Source organism: Ceratotherium simum, chromosome 15 (assembly GCF_057802395.1).
Source record: "Ceratotherium simum simum isolate JZ-2026a chromosome 15, ASM5780239v1, whole genome shotgun sequence".
NCBI classification, from domain to species: Eukaryota; Metazoa; Chordata; class Mammalia; order Perissodactyla; family Rhinocerotidae; genus Ceratotherium; species Ceratotherium simum.
This window is the reverse complement of record NC_141914.1, coordinates 52,839,327-52,857,773: the sequence shown is the minus strand read 5'-3', so window position 1 is coordinate 52,857,773 and position 18,447 is coordinate 52,839,327. Positions and strand designations below refer to the sequence as shown.

Sequence of the window (18,447 nt, the reverse complement as noted above, 5' to 3'; positions counted from 1 at the left end):
ATAAAAATTTTTTTAAAAACTTTCCTGATTAGGCTTACTAAAGATTCCAGATATACTTTCATAAGATACCTTAAAAGATAAAATATACTTTGATAGCACAAAACTTGCTAGGCTCTTTTGAGACTTAAACTATCTTTATTTATTTATTTTTGCTGAGGAAGATTCGCCCTGAGCTAACATCCACTGCCAATCTTCCTCTTTTGTACAAACCACCGTCACAGCATGGCCACTGACAGACGAGTGGTGTAGGTTTGCCCCGGGGAACCGAACCCAGACTGCAGAAGCAGAGTGTGCTGAACTTAACCACTAGGCCGCCAGGGCTAGCTCAAACTATCATTTTTAAGCAGGAAAAAAAATGTTCATTATTTTTAAAATGAAGTACTTGGAATTTCTCAGGTAGTTGTTCTGCCTCAACTACATGAGCAATCTGAGCCCCTCAAGTTCCCAGATAACAAATACACCAAGCTATTCTTAATCTGCTTAGGAAAACAGAGGAGGGGCCGTCCACGCCCATCAGAAGGCTACCGTAGCTGCTCCGGGTGCTGTGGCTGCCCCTCCTCGGGCCCCGCTGGCCTCGGCCGGGCCACCTCTCTGGCGAGGAGCTGCTGCTGCTGCAGCCTCTGCCGGTGCAGAGCCTCCTGCTGCTGTCTCAGCCGCTGGGCCTCCTCGGCCCGCCTCACTGCCAGTCTCTGCTGCTCCAGCTGCTCCTCGTACGGCGATCGGAATCTGGTAACCGGCCTGGCTGAAGGATACACCTGGGGAAAAACGAGTTGGTGCCAAGCAAGAGCAGTCAGAGCCCCCGGTTCTCCCTTCATTTGTTTCTCACCACAAACTCAGGAGTTGGAGTTGGCTTATTAATCCTGATCTGCCAGGGGAGCTGTGATTATACACTGGGTCCAAGGTCACCCAGCGCTGGAACTCCTATTTCCCAACTCACTCTGAATCACCTGTGGCTTCTTTTAGCAGCTGACCTTCCCAATTTGCTGGCATTAAGGCAGATTTTCAGTGTGCTCCCTCTCAAACCGAAGAGGACACAACAGAAGAAACCAGTTTCAAACCTCAGTAAAATTTCTGTTCAAAAGGCTCTGCTATGAGCGGGCACCTGGTAACCTCATACTAACTGGAGCACTTTGTGAGCTGAGGCTGCAGCTAAGGCTTTTCCATCAAGAGTCAACGACCTAGGGATGCTAATTAACTCTAGCAATGAATATACCAACCTCAGGCTAAGCAGAGCCAAAAAAAGGTCAAATTTCAGATTAGGGTAGAAAAGCAGAGAACTAATTTTCTTCAAAGAAGCAAACAATGGGTGAGAAGATAGTATCTTCTGATTAAAGGAAAATCAAGAATTCTTAAACTCTGCTTCCCATTAAACGACCCATCACTCTCTTCTCCACCCCCCCAACTAATACAAGCACACATGAGTCTCACCAAAGGAGAGAGGGTGCGTGGCTGAGGGGAATTAAACCTGGAGAGGAATGACTTGAAGAAAATTATGAGGGACACAAGACCGGGAGAGGCTTCTCAGTGGTACTAAGGTTGCAACAATGTAAGAACGCACCACAGCGGCCTTCACACTTACTCAACCTACAACCTCAAACACCTTGAAGTCTTGGAAATTTGAGGCCAAAGCTTCAGAGCTAGAAATAAAAAGTGACAGCATCTATGGAACAGCCAAGCAGCCTCTTGTTGGGTATCACCCTAGAGACAGTGAAGAAAGGTATCTGGCTGCAGGCAGTGTTGCTGTAAGCTCTTCTAAAGTATCATTTATTGTAATAAAGGATGTTTTTTATGAATCTTACTTATGTGAGAGAGCAGTGCTCAGGAGGGGGAGCCTGAGCAGGGACTGGGTAAACATACTCACCCAGCGGAGTAGCCCTAAGTGATAAGATCAGCTTTTTGATAACTTACTAACCACCTTGAAAGTGAATGTGCAAAAGCCAACATACAATTTGACAGTAAATGAACAGGGAGAAGAGGACTGATCAAGAAAATGAGACACTTCTCAACCTCAAGATGCCCCCGGGCCTTGAGCACAAACTGGGAAGGTGCCCAGTCAGGCGCTCACCTCTCCTACAGATGGAGGGATGTGAGCATGAGTCTCCCTTCGTGCGCACTGTTGGCAAAGGGAAGACACACAGACACCAACAGCTCTTTCTCTTTTCCCCAGCCCTCTTTCTGAGGGATGTAAGTAGCTATGCTACTAACATTACATTAGAGAACTTCGATATGTGCATGTAACATTTAGTAACATCACTCAGATTTTATTCTAGAGATTTTCATATATGGGGAGGCTTTTTCTTTAATATTTAAAAACAAACCATGCTCCCTATTCCAGCCAGCAAAACATCATCCCAGCCGACCTGAAGTGGATGACCTCGCACCTGAGCATGAGCGTGCCCTTCCAGGAGGTTGCTTTCTTCTTTTTGTTCACGCTGTTCCTTCCACTCCCGATCCTGCTCCTCTGGGGATGGATCGTGCTCCTCCTCGAGATGCTCGGCCTGCCCGACCTGCTCCATCGCCTCCTCCTCGAGGGCCTTTCTGTGCTCCTCTTCCACCTGATGCTCCTCCGGCTCTCTGGGTCCCGCATCTTGCTGGTTCAGCCCTGCGGGAGCCTGAAATCCCGCCACCTTCTGGGTGGGAGAATAAGGTTTTGTTTCTTCTGTTCTTCCAGGAACTGCTTCATGCTCCCGCCACACATCACTATCTCGAGACACCTAGGCCAAGCACATCACTGGAAATGACACTCTTCCATTTCAGAAGGAGTGACATAATTTATTACCATGTCTGTGGGGTTACAACATAAGCAAAATCCTGGATTCTAGAAATAGAGACTCCTGACTGAAAAGTGTGGCTGTCATGGAGCCACTTAACTCTTCTCACTGTGTAATCTCACCTATAAAATAAATATAACACAAGCAAAATTTCATCTCGGAAAGACTACAGTAAATAACCTAAAAGTAAAGCTTACGAGTGACCACATCTCAGTAGCCCCTTCCCTCAAACACAGTCTAACTCCTGTTTTCTCATGGAATAAAAAAAAAAACCCTCAAACTTCAAGTGATGAATGTTTACATAATTTTCCTCAATGTAAATTTTGTTTTCAATAATTATTTGAAAAGATTAAGATAAGATCAAATTTAGGATGAGTTGGGTTTATTTTTTATTAGCTAATAAAAAAAGAACGCCAAACACCATTACTACTGGAATCCACGTTAGCTAAAAATAGTGCCCATCAAACCAGACACAATAAAACATTTTTTAACGTATTAAAGTAGTATTTCTTCATAAACCACAGGAAGTCTTTTGTAAATATTTTGTATTGTTAATACAAAAAACTCTGAATGGAAAAAAGATGTCTTTTTACAGAGAACTCTTCTCAAATTGGTTGATTTATATCAGTTTTCCCTACAAGTTTCAGAGATTTCTATACGGTCTTCATGACTTAGAAAAGAGAGGCGAAAAAGAGATGCTATAATATCAACAGAAAAATTTGTCACTCCCCGCCCCCCAACTCTCTTTATCAGAAAAATAACGTCTTTGGTCAGACTGCTTTCCCATAACTGAAATAAATGCGAAGCCTTCTTTTCAAATTAGAAGAAACATAACTGAGAAATTGGTTTGTATAAATAAATAAACTGAGGAAAAAAGTCCGTTCTCAGACACCTGAGGACAACTTTTGGAGATGGACATTTTACTAACACGCTCGCATATCTGGCAAGTTTGACATGATATTATTGCCCTGGCTTTATAAGAAATATTTCTCTGAAGAGCCCTAAGTGCTTTTAAACACCTGTCATTTATCTCCACAATGTCGCTGTGAGAAACGTTAGAGCAGATAGCTCCTATCTCCACCTCACAAATGGAAAAACTAAAGGTCTGAGTCATTAAAAGATTAACCCAGTAAACTGGTAGTCAAACTAGGACAGAGAAGAGAACGAATTCCCAGGCCAGGGATCTGGTCCTGTTTTCTCAAGTTAGTAGTAGCATAAGACCCAGACACAGAACAAGCATCCATGAGGACACAGAACACGTCTGTGAAGGAACGTTCTGCGTGGACTGAAGAGTCATATCAACTCCACTCCTCTCAACTTAATTACTCCCAGAAGACGGTAACTCGGGGCAAACTTTCCCAAACATTCAATGTTACCAACAACTTTGTCAGGGTTTAGATAAGCATACTTGCCATTTTATACACATGTGATTGCAAAAACAACTTGGAAAGAATTCAGGATAAGGGTGACACTACTTTTGATGTTCCACTTTGAAATATTCTTTAGCAAGGATTAATCTTTATGAAGAATTTTATGAATGAATACAGAAAAGTGGATTGACAGAGTAGCACCTACACCCATGGCAGTTTTATAAAGGTCTTTTAATACAAATTTTGGCATGTTCTGGGGGGGTGGGTCTAGCACTGCATTAACTTCAGCTGAATTATCAACTTTAATACTTGAGTGGGCTGACTGTCATATAATATCCTTATGATCAATTAACCTTCTCACTCTACTCCCCCCACAAGAAAACCCTTAAAAAGCTCAGACATGACAGCACCTTTCCAACAAGTAAACCCACATGAATAAAAACAACGCCAGCAGAGTCTCCCCCAGAAAACAGTACAGCATTAGTTCTCAAAGTGCACCTCCCCAGACCAGCCAAATCAGAAATGCAAATCCTCAGGCCTTACCCCAAATTAACTGAATCGGAAACTCTGGGCTGGAGCCCAGCTATCTGTGTTTTAACAGCCCTGTTGGGGACTCTGATACACACTAAAATTTGAGAACAACTATTCTGCAGGAAGAGTTGGCAATATTTTGAGCAGTTCACCTGATGACAGCTTAACGAGGAAAGTGACCCGACCACGGATTACTAGTTCACACCTCTTACCTCCCGTGGCTCTCCAGCTGACTTCTCCCTTGCTGTGCTGTCACCTTGTGGAGAACGTGCCACCTGGGTAAAATTTTGCTGCTCTGCTTGTTCTGGTTTTCGAAAGCTTGGAATCTTATTCAGAGTATCTTTCAGTTGTTTATATTCTGCAACTTGAGTCTGCACATCAGTTGCATAATTGGATGCAAATTGCACAGTGTGAGGAGGGAAAAAGATATTATTCATGGATGGTTCACTGGAAAACTAGACAAAAATTTATAACTAAATACAAGTTAGGAAAAATATGCAGATTGTTTCCATGCATTAGCTATACTTACTTGGACATGCTTAACCACTTTTAAGCACATGCAAATTAGAATTAGAGTTAAAGGGGACAGAGAAAAAATATATGACAGATGTTAGTTTCCCATGCTACATTAAACAAAGTCAGAATTTTTATAAATAATTTTCTAGTATAAATACCATTATTAAAAGTAAGACAGCTATGCAATCAGTTTTATGGCATTAAAAATATCTATTAAAAAATTCCACAATTATATAAATACAATCCCAGATATCTTTTACCAATATGGTCTGAGTAACACTTTTCAGTGGAAAGGAATCATAGGTCTAAAATAAGTAACTAACTACATATATATATAAAATCACTCAGACCACCCTCTTCCCCCAGTCAATTTGTGCTCAAACAGGGTTCCTTACTCTCCAGAACACTTCCCATATTGTGCTCCGTGGTTTTGGAAAACAATAGCACAGGCGTGAAATTAGGCTCAATTCTGAATGTCCTTTTCTTCTAAAGTGATAAAGGTGCTAATGTAGGTAGAGGACTAGAATATACTCATATCAGTGTATCTGTATGTATGTGTGGTGGGATATGTGGGTGTGTGTGTCTGTATGTGTGTAATATTTTTAGTATAAGGATCTAAAAAGGCAGAGAAAATCAAATACTTTAACTAAGACAATCAATAGACACTGTTTATACTTAGCTCGTCATATGCACCAACACCATTCTCCAAAGACAGAAATGCTGTGTGTAAACACACATTTACATAAACATGTACAAAGAACACAGAAGCCTTTTCTGAACAAGCCTCCCAGACAGGGCTGCCTCCCTCGGTGTGCAGAGCAGAGCGGCCCACGGAGGCTGGAGTCCAGCCGGCACTCCCGCTGCCACATCCATGCACCCTGCCCAGGAAGAGGCGCCTTTCTGCCTTTTTCTAATTCACACGAAGGTGAAGAAGTCTGCTTGCCAAATCTGTCTCAGGGGAGTGCCTCTTTATAATGTGTACAAAGGTGTGCCATACGGCTAACAGCGGCCCTTAGCCCAAAAATCCATCAGAACATTTGCAAACCAACTTTGGAGGTCAAATAAAAAAATAAATGACATCCACAGAGTGATACTTTTAATAAGATAAATATGGAGGAATACACAACCCTTATTTCTAGGCTTTCTTCTTTCTTCTCCTCCTATATATATAGAAGGCAGTAATGTGGTGGTTCTCAAATATCAGTGTGCATTAAAAATCATGAAAGGATGATGTTAAAAATGCAGGCTCCCAGACCCCCACCTTGAAATTCTGACTCAACAGGTCTGGGCCAAGGCCCAGGTAACTGATGCAGGGAAGTCTCCAAAAACACCGGTGGGCTTAAGAGTGAAGCGTAACTCTGACGTCAGGATGACCTAAGCTTCAAGCTTGTTTCCTGGCCCAGCTACTTTATTCCTTCTGACCTCACTTTATTTAGTTATAAAAAGGGTACAATACTATATAGAACTCAGTAGGTTGTGAATATTAAATAGAATTCTGTATATAAAGTTATTATGACATCCCTGACAAATTGTAAACTCAAACTCTATTCTGTTCTTGCTTTCTCCCGCCTCAGTTACACTTAAAAATCAGGTTGTCAAGACAGGATCTCATAAAATGATTTACATGAGAAATGTAGACGCTGAGACAGCATTTGTCTTCTAAGGAGATTTGGGGAAAGTTTTAATACAGGGATTAGAAATGGAACTCTAATGAAGTATTATGTCTAGTTCTGGCCTAACTATCAAAAAAAAAAAGGCAGGGCAAACTTGGAGACCCCTCCCAAAAGAGCCAAAAAGATATTTAAATAAATAGAAAATTATATATAGGTTAAATAAAAACATTTTTTTCCTATACAAAACCCTGTCAGTAATACTTCTAGTGTGTTTACTACAGAATCTGGTTTTGGTCATTAAATGAACTATTTTGCTTATATTTCTCTGGATTGTCAAATCGTTGCTTACTCTAATAGTTACGGCCACGATAGCACAGAGTATTCAAATTGATTTGTCACATTTTTCAGTATGGAAAATAGCCTCATATAAAATAATGCTTGGCAAAAATTTTATAAAGAAATTTTTGAATGAAATAATCTCCTCTAAAGCCAGTTTAATTTATACACATGTAAAGAATTACCACACAGCTACAGTTTCATGGGGAGACACCCAACCAATGACGATCTTGAAATGGCATCCCACAAACACAGATGCTATAGCCTCTGAGATGGGCCAGGGCCCAGCATATCACACTTTTAATAATTTTATAACAAAAAATAACACTTTGTCTCCTGATAAGTATAGATAGTTGGTTTTCCTTTGCCCTTTCCTCTTAATTTTTCCAAGAGAAAAAAGTGAAGACCTAGTGACTAAGAAGATATGGTGACTAAGCCCACCATTCCAATTTCTCTGCTTCCACTGGAAAGCTGTACAACACTCAGCATGATATTGCTTTAATAAGTGTTCCAACGCTTGCATTTGTCTGCTTGTTCATTCAGTAAATATCTGCTGAGGGCCTGCCTTGTGCCAGGGACTGTTCCAGGCTTTGAACAAATGGAGCTTACGACTCTTGTTTTTCCTTCTCTACTGACATGAGATCTTATTTTCTGTAATTTGACCAATAGCACATAAGCCTAGTCCCAAAAGGAGTGTGTAGGCTGAGATGCTCAGAACAAGGAGAGGAGGAATGGAAGAGAAAGTCTGACAATAATTAGGTAGCTGGCCTCATAAAATCCTATGGATCATACAGCAAGAGTCAACACAGGTCAGAGAGTGGCAAAAGATCGTAGATAGGGGATAACTGTGATTTAAACAAGTACTAGTCTATTGCATGTAGGGGCTGACGGAGGGTAGAAATAGTCATATGCACCACACTATCAGTGCAAAGAACAATCAAAGGTTGTTTAATATTCTCTTAATTGAATTTTGAAAGCATGCACGATCCTCCGGATCAGGATAGCTCTGTCCTAAGGAACCCCCTGAAGACTGGCTGGTAAGAGGCTACATGCATAAAGGAATTCGGAAATGTTAAGCAGACTTTACAGAGAACCCAGAGAGGCTGCTACCCTTCTAACCTGTGCAGCAGCTAGTGCACTCTTGTGGTCTTCCAAAGTCACTACAAGTTGTTCATGCTCGGAGAGTAAATTCTTATGCTGTTGCTACACGAAAAAGAATTTTACACGTTGAGTTTTAACATTCTAAGATAAATTCCACTTTAGCTGACAGTGGTGTGACCACCCAAACGTTGCTTGCTTGTCTGTTTGTCTGTTGTTGTTGTTGCAGCATTTGTTAAGTTTAAAAATCTTTGTAGAGGGGCCGGCCCGGTGGCGTAAGCGGTTAAGTGAGCGCACTCTGCTGCGGCGGCCCCGGGATTGCTGGTTCGGATCCCGGGTGTGCACCGACACACCACTTGTTAAGCCATACTGTGGCGGCGTCCCATATAAAGTAGAGGAGGATGGGCACAGATGTTAGCCCAGGGCCGGTCTTCCTCAGCAAAAAAGGGGAGGATTGGCATTGGATGTTAGCTCAGGGCTGGTCCTCCTCACCAAAAAAAAAAAATCTTTGTAGAGAAAAGACTACAATTACTGAAGTATTTCAAAATCTAAAATGTGCTACCCAAATATCATAATCATGTACAATGAAATAAAAACAAAATGAAGAAATCTTTCATTATTAATAAACCTTTGTAAATAAAAAGCTTATTAAAATTCAGCCATCTAGCAAGATGTACTAATGAAAATGTTTGGATTTTTCAGATCATCTTTTGGCTTACGATGCAGAAGTGGTACAAGTAAAACTGGACAGATTCCAGTTTATGCAAAGCCCAAAATAACAACGTGGATTGTAAAGCGAGTCAGCTGGGGAGTGACTTTTACAGTCATTCTGAAGTACAGCAGGCAAACAGCAACAGCCAGATGCTGAGTTTTCCTTTACCTTGACGTCTTGGAGCTGTGTGTGCATGTCTTGGTGGGCTTTCCTCAGCTGTCTATTCTCTTCTCTCAAATTGTACACAGTTTCTATTTCAGAACGAGAAAAATGATGCATAAAGCCTTGAGATTTTCAACCTTTGGATTCTATTATTTTCATATCTAAAGCTTCACACAACTTGTTTTAGGATTTGTTTTGAACTTTGACAGTACAATATTCCAAATCAACAAAAACTGTCTTGTTTTGGCATGTGGCCTGGACAATCCAATACAATCTGGTTGAGTAGTTTACATACTAAACGTTTAAACAAGCTACACAATGTAGAAGAAGTTAAGGATTTTTTAATTATTGAGGAGTTAAAAATGAAATATATCTGCTAACAAGCAAGCCTTTAGGAATAAAATGTAATGGGCAAGGTGGTCTAAGATTTGAGTCTCTTCTCAAATTAAAAAGTTACCAAAAAGTACAAACCCTATTTCTCATAGCATGAATAATTTCCACAGATCCCAAAAGGTATTTCACTTACAAAGGCAACTCAATAATAAAAGGAGGGACAGAGAGAAACTCCACTTACCTGTTGAAAAATTCTAAATATATTTTCTCTCTCCTACCATTGAGTTTTTGACTGATCCAAATCCTCCCTCCAATAGACAGGAGAGTTCTTTCCTGGGCTATAGTGTGAGCTGTAGCAGTCAGAGTGAAGACCTAGAATTTCCCCAATCTCACACCCTACTGTTCAGGGAACAGCTTCAGTGACTTAAAGATTCTCGACCCCTTTCCTCACATTCCATGTATCTGGACATTAGATGTCATGAACTGGCAGCCTTTGGGCTGAATCCAACTCACAAATAATTTTTTTTTGCCCCTGCTGTGTTGGCCTATACAGTGTCTTCCACATTTTAATAGTTGTCAACATTTAAAAATCAAGAATCTGGGTCTAATAAGATCTGGTAACACCAGGCCAATTCTCACGTGACAACACTGAGCAGAAGTTGAATGGTGGCAGGGTGACAATATAATTCATTTTTCCATGGGAGATACTTCCGAGAGTGAACAGGGACTCTAGGATGGCAGGTGTAAGCCTAGCCTGTGCTGGGCAAACCATCCCTAAGTGGCAGTCACCCTCTGCAGACAATACCTGAACTCTCCAGCGTGGCACTCAGCAAGGAAGGAAAGTGCCAGTCACCTTCTCGCATTGTATTTTCTTTCTTTTTAGGCCCTGCCTGACCCCTGGGCATTGGACTGATGATTGGGTTTAGGGGAGAGATCAAGAGCAAGACAGGAAACGTGGCCAGCGACTGGGTTGTCCACCTGCATGTAATAATGGATTTTTTCAAAGGTCACAACAGGACGCCACTGGCAATCCCAAAGGGCCGTAAGGGCGCCGCTGGCTGGCTGGGGCTTCAGTACACACGCACACACGCACACACAGAAATACACGAAATACCCAAGCTTTGCTAGCTTTTAAAGGGATTTCAGATTATAAACTTAATGGCAGTGGCTCCCGTGCCTTTGCTGTGTTACCTTGAGCAAGTCATTTAAGTTTAGTAGGCTTCAATATTTCATTTGTTAAATTAGGCTAAATATAATGCCTACCTTACAGGTTGTTATGAGAACGAAATAAGATTGCATGAAGAGTTTCACCCAGTACTGGCACATGGCAAACATTTGCTGAGCATCAGCTATTATTATAACAATAATGAAGGGAATAATTATCCAAGCTTCTACGCTATCAGCTCACAGCTATACAAAGTCTAAATGCTAAATTCTCTCCTCATATCACATGAAACCACCAAAGACTACTCAGACTACACACCCTACAGTTTGCCACTACTGCCCTGCATCCATCACAATATGCTTTCACTTACTATCTTAAGCTTTTATCAAGGACTATAATCAACAAAGTGCTGATGTGAAAACTGCTTATAAAAGTGTCATCAAAGGCGCCATCACACTCTGTTGTTTAAGGTCTGGGAAATTCTTTCCAAAAATTAATTGGTACCAGAAATACTGTTCTCTCTCTCGCTCTCTCTTTCTCTCTCACTCTCTCTGTCTCTCCCTCACCCCCACGGTATTGGTACATTCTCTCTTTCTGATGACAAGAGCCCTCTAACTTACTGTATTTCCCCTTTTGTCCTAGGTGCCAGGAAGTTCAAACCAGGTTATGAGGTTTGAATTATCTTAGTACGCAGAACTCACATACATGTGTCTCCCTATTTTCCATGGTTCTGATTTCTTGTTAAAATTTTACTATACATGGACTTTGTTTTAAAGAAAGGAGTAAATATAGAGTAGACATAAGAAAACATGCCCTTCAGGACTATTGCTAACATTAAATAATCTAAATTATGTAAAGTATGCCAAGCAGAGGTCAGGTATCTAGAAAGTTTTATTTCTCATTCCTTAATGAACCAACTTATTATCAGTATAATTGAATGTATTTACTCAGCTTAGCTCAGGTTTGCAAATGCTAAACAGTGAATCCAATAAACCCAATGTCCCTTCTCTCGCCAGCCAAAGTGGAGCTTCCCCAGGCCCAGCAAGTGCTCTCTGATGCTGGAGACCTCTGTTCTCCCCTCCTTTCACTGCGTTTGTGAGGACTTTCTGTGTTCAGTCTTTCTTCCTTTCTCTGTTTTATCTTCAATGACCCCTCACCATCTGCCACATCACCAACAAGCCAAGGCCCCATGTGTCCACATCTCTTGGGTATCATCTGCTGACACCTGGCCCAACTCAATCAAGGCAACCTCAACCCTTGGTAAGCTGCCTCAATGGCTACTTAACTCCCATGCGCCTTTTTGTTGTAACCTATTATTTTGAAATACTTATAGACAAAACATTGCAAAAAAAAGTACAGAGAGGTCCAAAGTACCCATCACCCAGCTTCCCTCCATGATGACATCTTACATAAAACCAGGAAATTGTTTGGCACGGTACAATTAACTAGACTACAGACCTCACTCAGATTTCACCATTGTTTTTGCAAGGACCATGTGCCTTTTAAACCAATTCTCACACTTTAAACTTATTTAGCACCTGAACAGGTGATTGTAGAATATGCTATTTCCCTTTTCCAGAACTCACATGTACTCAGAGAAGTGATACATTTTGTTCCATATTACTATGAAATGTAATACGCTGATCATGACGGCAGTTCGTGTATATTGAAGGTTTACCATGTACCAGTAACTGTTCTAGGCACTCTACATAAATTATTTAATCCTCACACCAACCATATGAGGTTGATACTTTTTATGAGTACCCTAGTTTCATAGATGGAGACAATGAAGCCTGTGGTGATTACATAACATGGCCATGGTCATATAACCAGTAACTGAAGAGGCCAAGATTCACCAGGGCAGCCTGACTCTAGAGCCTGCGCTTTCCGAAGCTACTGTTAGCAGACAACAGGGAGCCTTCCTGCCCCTCTGGAGATCTGGAAATGCATGGGGCAATTTTTGATCATCACAATGACTAGGCAGCATTGATGGCATTTTATGGGTAGGGGCTAGAGATGCTAAATGTCTCGCAACACACATGAAAAGAGACCTGTCTTGCCCATCATGGCCAATGTGCCCTGTTGAGAAACACAGTATTCTATTCTGCTTCCCTAAACAAACCCAAAGAGATCAGGATAGATATGAAACGTTACAAAGAAGTTAAGTGGCTGGTAAAGGGCCACATGATAAATGTACATCAATCACCACACAAAAAACAAACAAAATATAACAAAGTCTACTGTTTTGTTGAAATACTTATTTCATACTAATATGAATACTTATTTACATATAAACTGGCTAATTAGATTTCCAGATACCTTTTAGCTTAGAAAGTTCTTGTTCTTTCTCTTGCTGCAGCTGCAGGTATTTCTGCTTGTGGTCATTAAACGTCCGGCTGAAGTCTTCCCCTTGTCTGCGATGCTCCTCTTCCAAGTCGCTGTGCTGTTTCTTTAGCTCCTCGTGTTGACTCTGCAAAGATGAAAATTTGAGCAGAGGTGGACATTCTCTAAATTATATCAGAGTCTATTTCTTGACAGCATAGCCTTTCCCTTGCAAGAAAGTAAGCACCAGTGAAGAAGTGAAGAGGGCTTCGTTTTCCTCGGGGCGCTTTTTTTTTTTGTTTGTTTGTGAGGAAGATCAGCCTTGAGCTAACATCCATGCAAATCCTCCTCTTTTTGCTGAGGAAGACCGGCCCTGAGCTAACATCTATTGCCAATCCTCCCCCTTTTTTGTTTCCCCCTTTTTCTCCCCAAAGCCCCAGTAGATAGTTGTATGTCATAGTTGCACATCCTTCTAGTTGCTGTATGTGGGACGCGGCCTCAGCATGGCCGGAGAAGCAGTGCGTCGGTGCGCACCCGGGATCCGAACCCGGGCCGCCAGTAGCGGAGCGCGCACTTAACCACTAAGCCACGGGCTGGCCCCTCAGGTCACTTTTAATTCATGCAGCCCCCTTCCATTTCCCTCACATTCCAAAGGAATAGTTTGGGATCACAACCAAAAAGAATTTTCTCCTAAATTTTTAACATTAATGTGAAAAACAAGAAGTTAGAAGTTTGCATGAGAGATAGAAAAGAGAGGGATTTGGGGAAATTCTCAGGGACTCAAATTACTGTGGAAACAAAATAAGGCTAATGGAAAAATTATCCCTCCCTGGATACTCCCGACTTCCTCTTTCAATCTCATGTTTGCCCAGTAACATTTTCGATTTCCTTTCTTTGATTTTCTCCCTTCTTGGCAACCCAGTTTAAAGAAGAAAAAAGAAAAAGACTCTTTTCCCTTTTGGGGAAGTAATAAACTTATTGTTTATACAATGATTTTTATTTATCTTAATCCTGATGATAATACCACGCTGTAATCACAATCTAGATAAATTCTCCAGTCTCCAAAGGCTTAATGTGAAAGGATGGTCTGCTTTAATTCATGTATGGCTTTCTTGATAATAGGAAAGGTTCTGGTTTCAATAAACAGCACACACCCTGCTGATACAGGAGGAAAGACATAGCTGGGCGCTGCAGGGTGCGGATCGCGGCCTGGTTTCCCGCTGTGCTGAATGCATAATGGCAGGCGCTCATCTCCTCTAGCTTGACAGAAATAATGAATCTCTCTCTCTGTTTTTATTTTATTCTTTTTTAGACTTCCTGATACACAATAATAGTTTTACCCAAGAACCAAGGAAGGAGGATCTTTAACATAAATTGTGTTCCTGTGGTCAGTAAAAGGACACATTAAATATTAGTAACACGAAGGAAGCATTTTAATAGCTCTACTGTCTCCTGTGCATCTAAGATAAAAGAAAATATCTAAAGAAAACGACTGTGAGAAATTAAACAAACAAACAAAAAGCCTTAAAGGATAAAGAGAAGAACAACATTAAAAATTAGGTCACCAGAGAGCCTGATTTATAAGAAAATGTGTAATAAGGTAAATATGTTCTTTGTAATTGGGTGATAAATATGATGGGGCATTACAATTATACATCATTTTTAGCCAAACATGACTTTAACGTACCATATTACAATACAAATCAACTTGCTGTAAACTTTCCTTAATCACCTAAGTTAGTTAATCCTTCCACTCACTCATGAAGAACAACTTTAAATTACTCACTTTCAACATCTGATGTTGCACATTCAATGCACTGTATCTACTATTGGAATCTTGCTGTAAATTGAAAAGAAAATAGTTAACACAAAGATAAAAAGATCTGGCTCTTTTGCTAAATACAGCTTAAAGCTCTTAAGAGAAGAATTTCATTTATTTCACTTGTGCAACTAAAATGAATTCTATGCTTGAACCAGGATGTCTCTGAGGCCATCTCTTTATATAATAGCAGAAATGAGGTTTTAACATTCCCATAAGTTTGCTAGACTTCAGTAATGAAAAAGCAGGCCATGGAATCATAAAACAGAGCTTGACAGGGCCCTTGGAGATGACTGACTTCCACTCTCATATTAAGAAGAACTGAGGCCCAGATGCACGGAGGAGCTTGTCCTGAGACATGGTCACCGCTTATGGCTAATACACGGTGCCAGGTGCTCCAAAGGGGAAGAGGGAAACCAACTAGGACCAGGTCTGACAAGCTTAGCACGGCTTAAGGGAGGGAGAGAAAAGGCGCTTTCCTTCCTTGAGCTTCAGTGGGTAAGAAATTCTACATATATCACTCTACTTCAGTGAGACTCCATTTCACCGAGTGAGAAACTGAGACAGGATAAGGAACAGGCCAAGGGCAAACATTTCCTTTAGTGGCAGAGCCAGGACTGAAACTTGAGCCTAAGCCTATGGCCGACCTCCATGCTCCAGTAGCACATCTCTGTGTCCTAGTGGAGCATCTTCACATGTGGACCTCACACGTTCTCACAGTCCTGGGCAGCCATAACCAGCCAGTCTACAAAAGACGCCTGGATGTTCTCTCTCCAGGCTGCGTTTTTCTATCTTAGGGGCCACAATCCTCACTCTACCCCATCGCCAGCACAAGGGCACTGTGAATCATTTTTTTAATTCATATTTTACAACTTCTAAAAAGAACTGCATTTTTGCTTTATCACTTTATTTTATGGCTTTACTATTTTAATTTATAAGAAAATTACATTATAAAATGCACACCAGAATGCACACAGTTTTGATTAGGGCTTTTAAAAACAAGTAAGAGCTGAAAGCTAGCTGAGAGCCTCCCGGCTACCCAAGGAACTAACTCTTCTCGGTTTTAATACCCCAAAATGTCAATATTTTATTCAAGTAATGCTTATACTATTTTTCTTAGAATAAGAGAAAGACTTGTTTTTCTCCAGTTAATTTGCATTTAAAAAAAATTTTTTTAATGCCAATATCATCTATTCATTCATTCATTCCTCAAATGTTTTTGAATGTGGACTCCAGGCCAGGGACTGTCTTAGACATTTCACAGTCACGTCTGTGCAAGTAAGAGTAATGTTGTGCAAAGGCAAACCAAAAACCTATTACATTCTATAAAAAAGAGAGACTACCAACAAATGAACAAATAAGTGCGTAAAAATAATCTCTCTACTGTAGAACATTAAGGCCATTCCCAATGTATCGCTATCATCAATAATGTGATAAGCAAAGGTAGTATTTAAAAGAACAGTTTTTAAGGTCTTCTTGGAATTTTTTGGTAGTGAAAAAAAAAAGTACTTTAGCCCTATAGTCCTAAGGATCAACAAGAGTAAAAGATTTTTCCATTACATTTCCCTCTCCTTTAAGTTTCATGAAAAAAATTAAGAAAAAAAACTTACCCTTCCTTTATTTAGTGTTTCTTGTGCTTCTAACTTATAAACAAGAAAATCTAGAAAATACAATATGAAGAAAACAGAGAGTAAGTTAATTCATTGTGAAATTTTTAAACATCTAAAAGAATAAAGGCAAACTTTACTCAGACATAAAAAATGTTTTAGGTTTAAAAGAATCTACTTGGTGACTTACTTTATTTTGCCTCTTAATGCTTTAGAAAGAGTTGAAAAAAACTATTATATAATTTTCCTCTTTACCTTAAGGGTGTAAATCTTAATCATCTAACTGATTAAAAGTGCATTTAGAATGTGCACTCTGTGATTCACTCTCCTTGAAATTAAGGAGAAAAAAACATGAAGCACACCTAAAGACAGAGACGATTTATTGCTATCCACTAGATGGCACACAAAAAGCATGTAGGACCTGGAAAGAGGAATCGAGCCATGGAAACCATCTTCAATGCTCCTAAAGCTTTATTATCCACTAGATGGCCCTATAAAATCACTCTGCATTTCAAGATAAGGAAATCCAAATCCTGTGGAAGCATTTTAATGATGTTAAACTTCTACTCTCCACACAGGCTTAATCCAAGTGTCAGTACAAGATCCTAACCACACTGCCCTCCCCAGCTCTCCTCTCCTTCTACCCCGCACCAGGGTAATCAGACAGAACACCTACCGTAAATCTCAAGATTTATCAGAAAACATGATGAATAAATAAGAATGCAGATAATTTCAAATCACAAGCTATATAAAGCCTATGCTTTATAGAAAAATTCCAATAAAAATCAATAGCACTGCCTAATGCCTGTGCTCAATGTTAATTTTTCAAACCGAACCATCAGCTGTGCCAAAAAAAAGCCTTCACAAGATAAAAACAAGTGCACAATTTAAAAGACACCATACAATGTGATCAACTCATTATGTTATAAATGTGTGTGTGTGTGTGTGTGTGTGTGTACATATATAAATATAAAATCTGTCATATTCTGAACAACGTATGCTGCTACTTTCCGGATACCTGTGGACAGAAGTTCCATGTATGAGTAACATGTGTGTATAATACTCAGATGAAAAGCTGTTTGGTATTTCTGAAATAATATGTATAACCATATTATTATGAGAACTATCTCAAGGTGGCACAAACTGAATGGAAGATTCTAAACCTAATCCTGAGCAGGAATTAATTTATTGCATAATGCAGAGTATACTGCTTGACATCTCTTTGTCGGTCCACCTATGAAACTGACTTTGGGTTGATTTGAAAGACTTTTTAGCAAAAACATGCAAAAACATAGTACAGCAAATGCATGATGCTTCAGTGAAGACTATGGTAAAAACATGGAACACAAATTATATTATGTACTTACCTTCTTTTGCTTTCTTATGTTCAAGTCTTTCCTTTTGCAAGGATTTCTCTAATCTTGATCTGTGTTCATACACAACTGGAAAAAAAAACAGGAGTTAAAATTTGTTTTCAAAGAATTAGAAATTCTAAAGTAAAATTAACATCAATTTTCAAAACAGGCGGAAAACAGTATAAGGTCCTCTCACAATTAAAATAAAAATGGATGTATTATAAGTTCCACATTCTGGGTAAAAAATAGATGCAACAACAGACGTAATTCTGTGCTGACTCCTCTAGAGTCTGCCCCTTTATAGAACCAGTACTCTGAGAGAGGGTTTCCACCTTCTCTGCCAGCTCCCTTTCCTTCCCCTGCTTCCCGGGCTCCTTCAACTCAGGCAGCTCTGCGAGCTTCCACGTCTCTCCCTGGGCAACCACGTCCACTCTCAGGACTGCAACCACCAGCGGCACAACTTTCACCCCGACATCTGTATTTCCAACTTCTGCCTCTCTACTAGGCACTGGAAAAGCATTTTCTAAATCCTACAGGGTCTTTCCACCTTGATATCCCATAAGTACTGTCAAGTCAACACGATCTGAATCTGAATTAAGGCTGCCTGGACCAGTGAGGAAACCTCAGTAGCGTATCACTGGAATGAAAGAGGAGAGGGTGCATTCCCCCGTGTCAAGGAAAACATAACGTGAGAGAGCCACTGAAATGAGGGAGGGAGCGACTCTCCAAAGAACCTA

At 40.4% G+C, this 18,447-nt stretch overlaps 1 protein-coding gene across 5 annotated transcripts in view; it reads right to left on the bottom strand.

The window, feature by feature from the left end:
• GOLIM4 (golgi integral membrane protein 4) overlaps positions 1-18,447 on the bottom strand; it is a 76,758-nt gene that overhangs the window by 15,227 nt on the left and 43,084 nt on the right. For 2 of the 5 annotated variants that reach the window (XM_014783218.2, XM_004424771.3), the window contains exons 2-10: positions 17,723-17,797; positions 16,359-16,408; positions 14,716-14,769; positions 12,927-13,077; positions 9,116-9,198; positions 8,257-8,340; positions 4,885-5,043; positions 2,382-2,714; positions 526-755 (exon numbers count right to left, since the gene is read on the bottom strand). In XM_014783218.2, coding sequence (XP_014638704.1) covers positions 526-755; positions 2,382-2,714; positions 4,885-5,043; positions 8,257-8,340; positions 9,116-9,198; positions 12,927-13,077; positions 14,716-14,769; positions 16,359-16,408; positions 17,723-17,797 — 1,219 coding nt within the window. The remainder of the gene's footprint in view (positions 1-525; positions 756-2,381; positions 2,715-4,884; positions 5,044-8,256; positions 8,341-9,115; positions 9,199-12,926; positions 13,078-14,715; positions 14,770-16,358; positions 16,409-17,722; positions 17,798-18,447) is intronic. The other 3 variants (XM_087440067.1, XM_014783220.2, XM_087440068.1) reach the window with 2 other exon arrangements.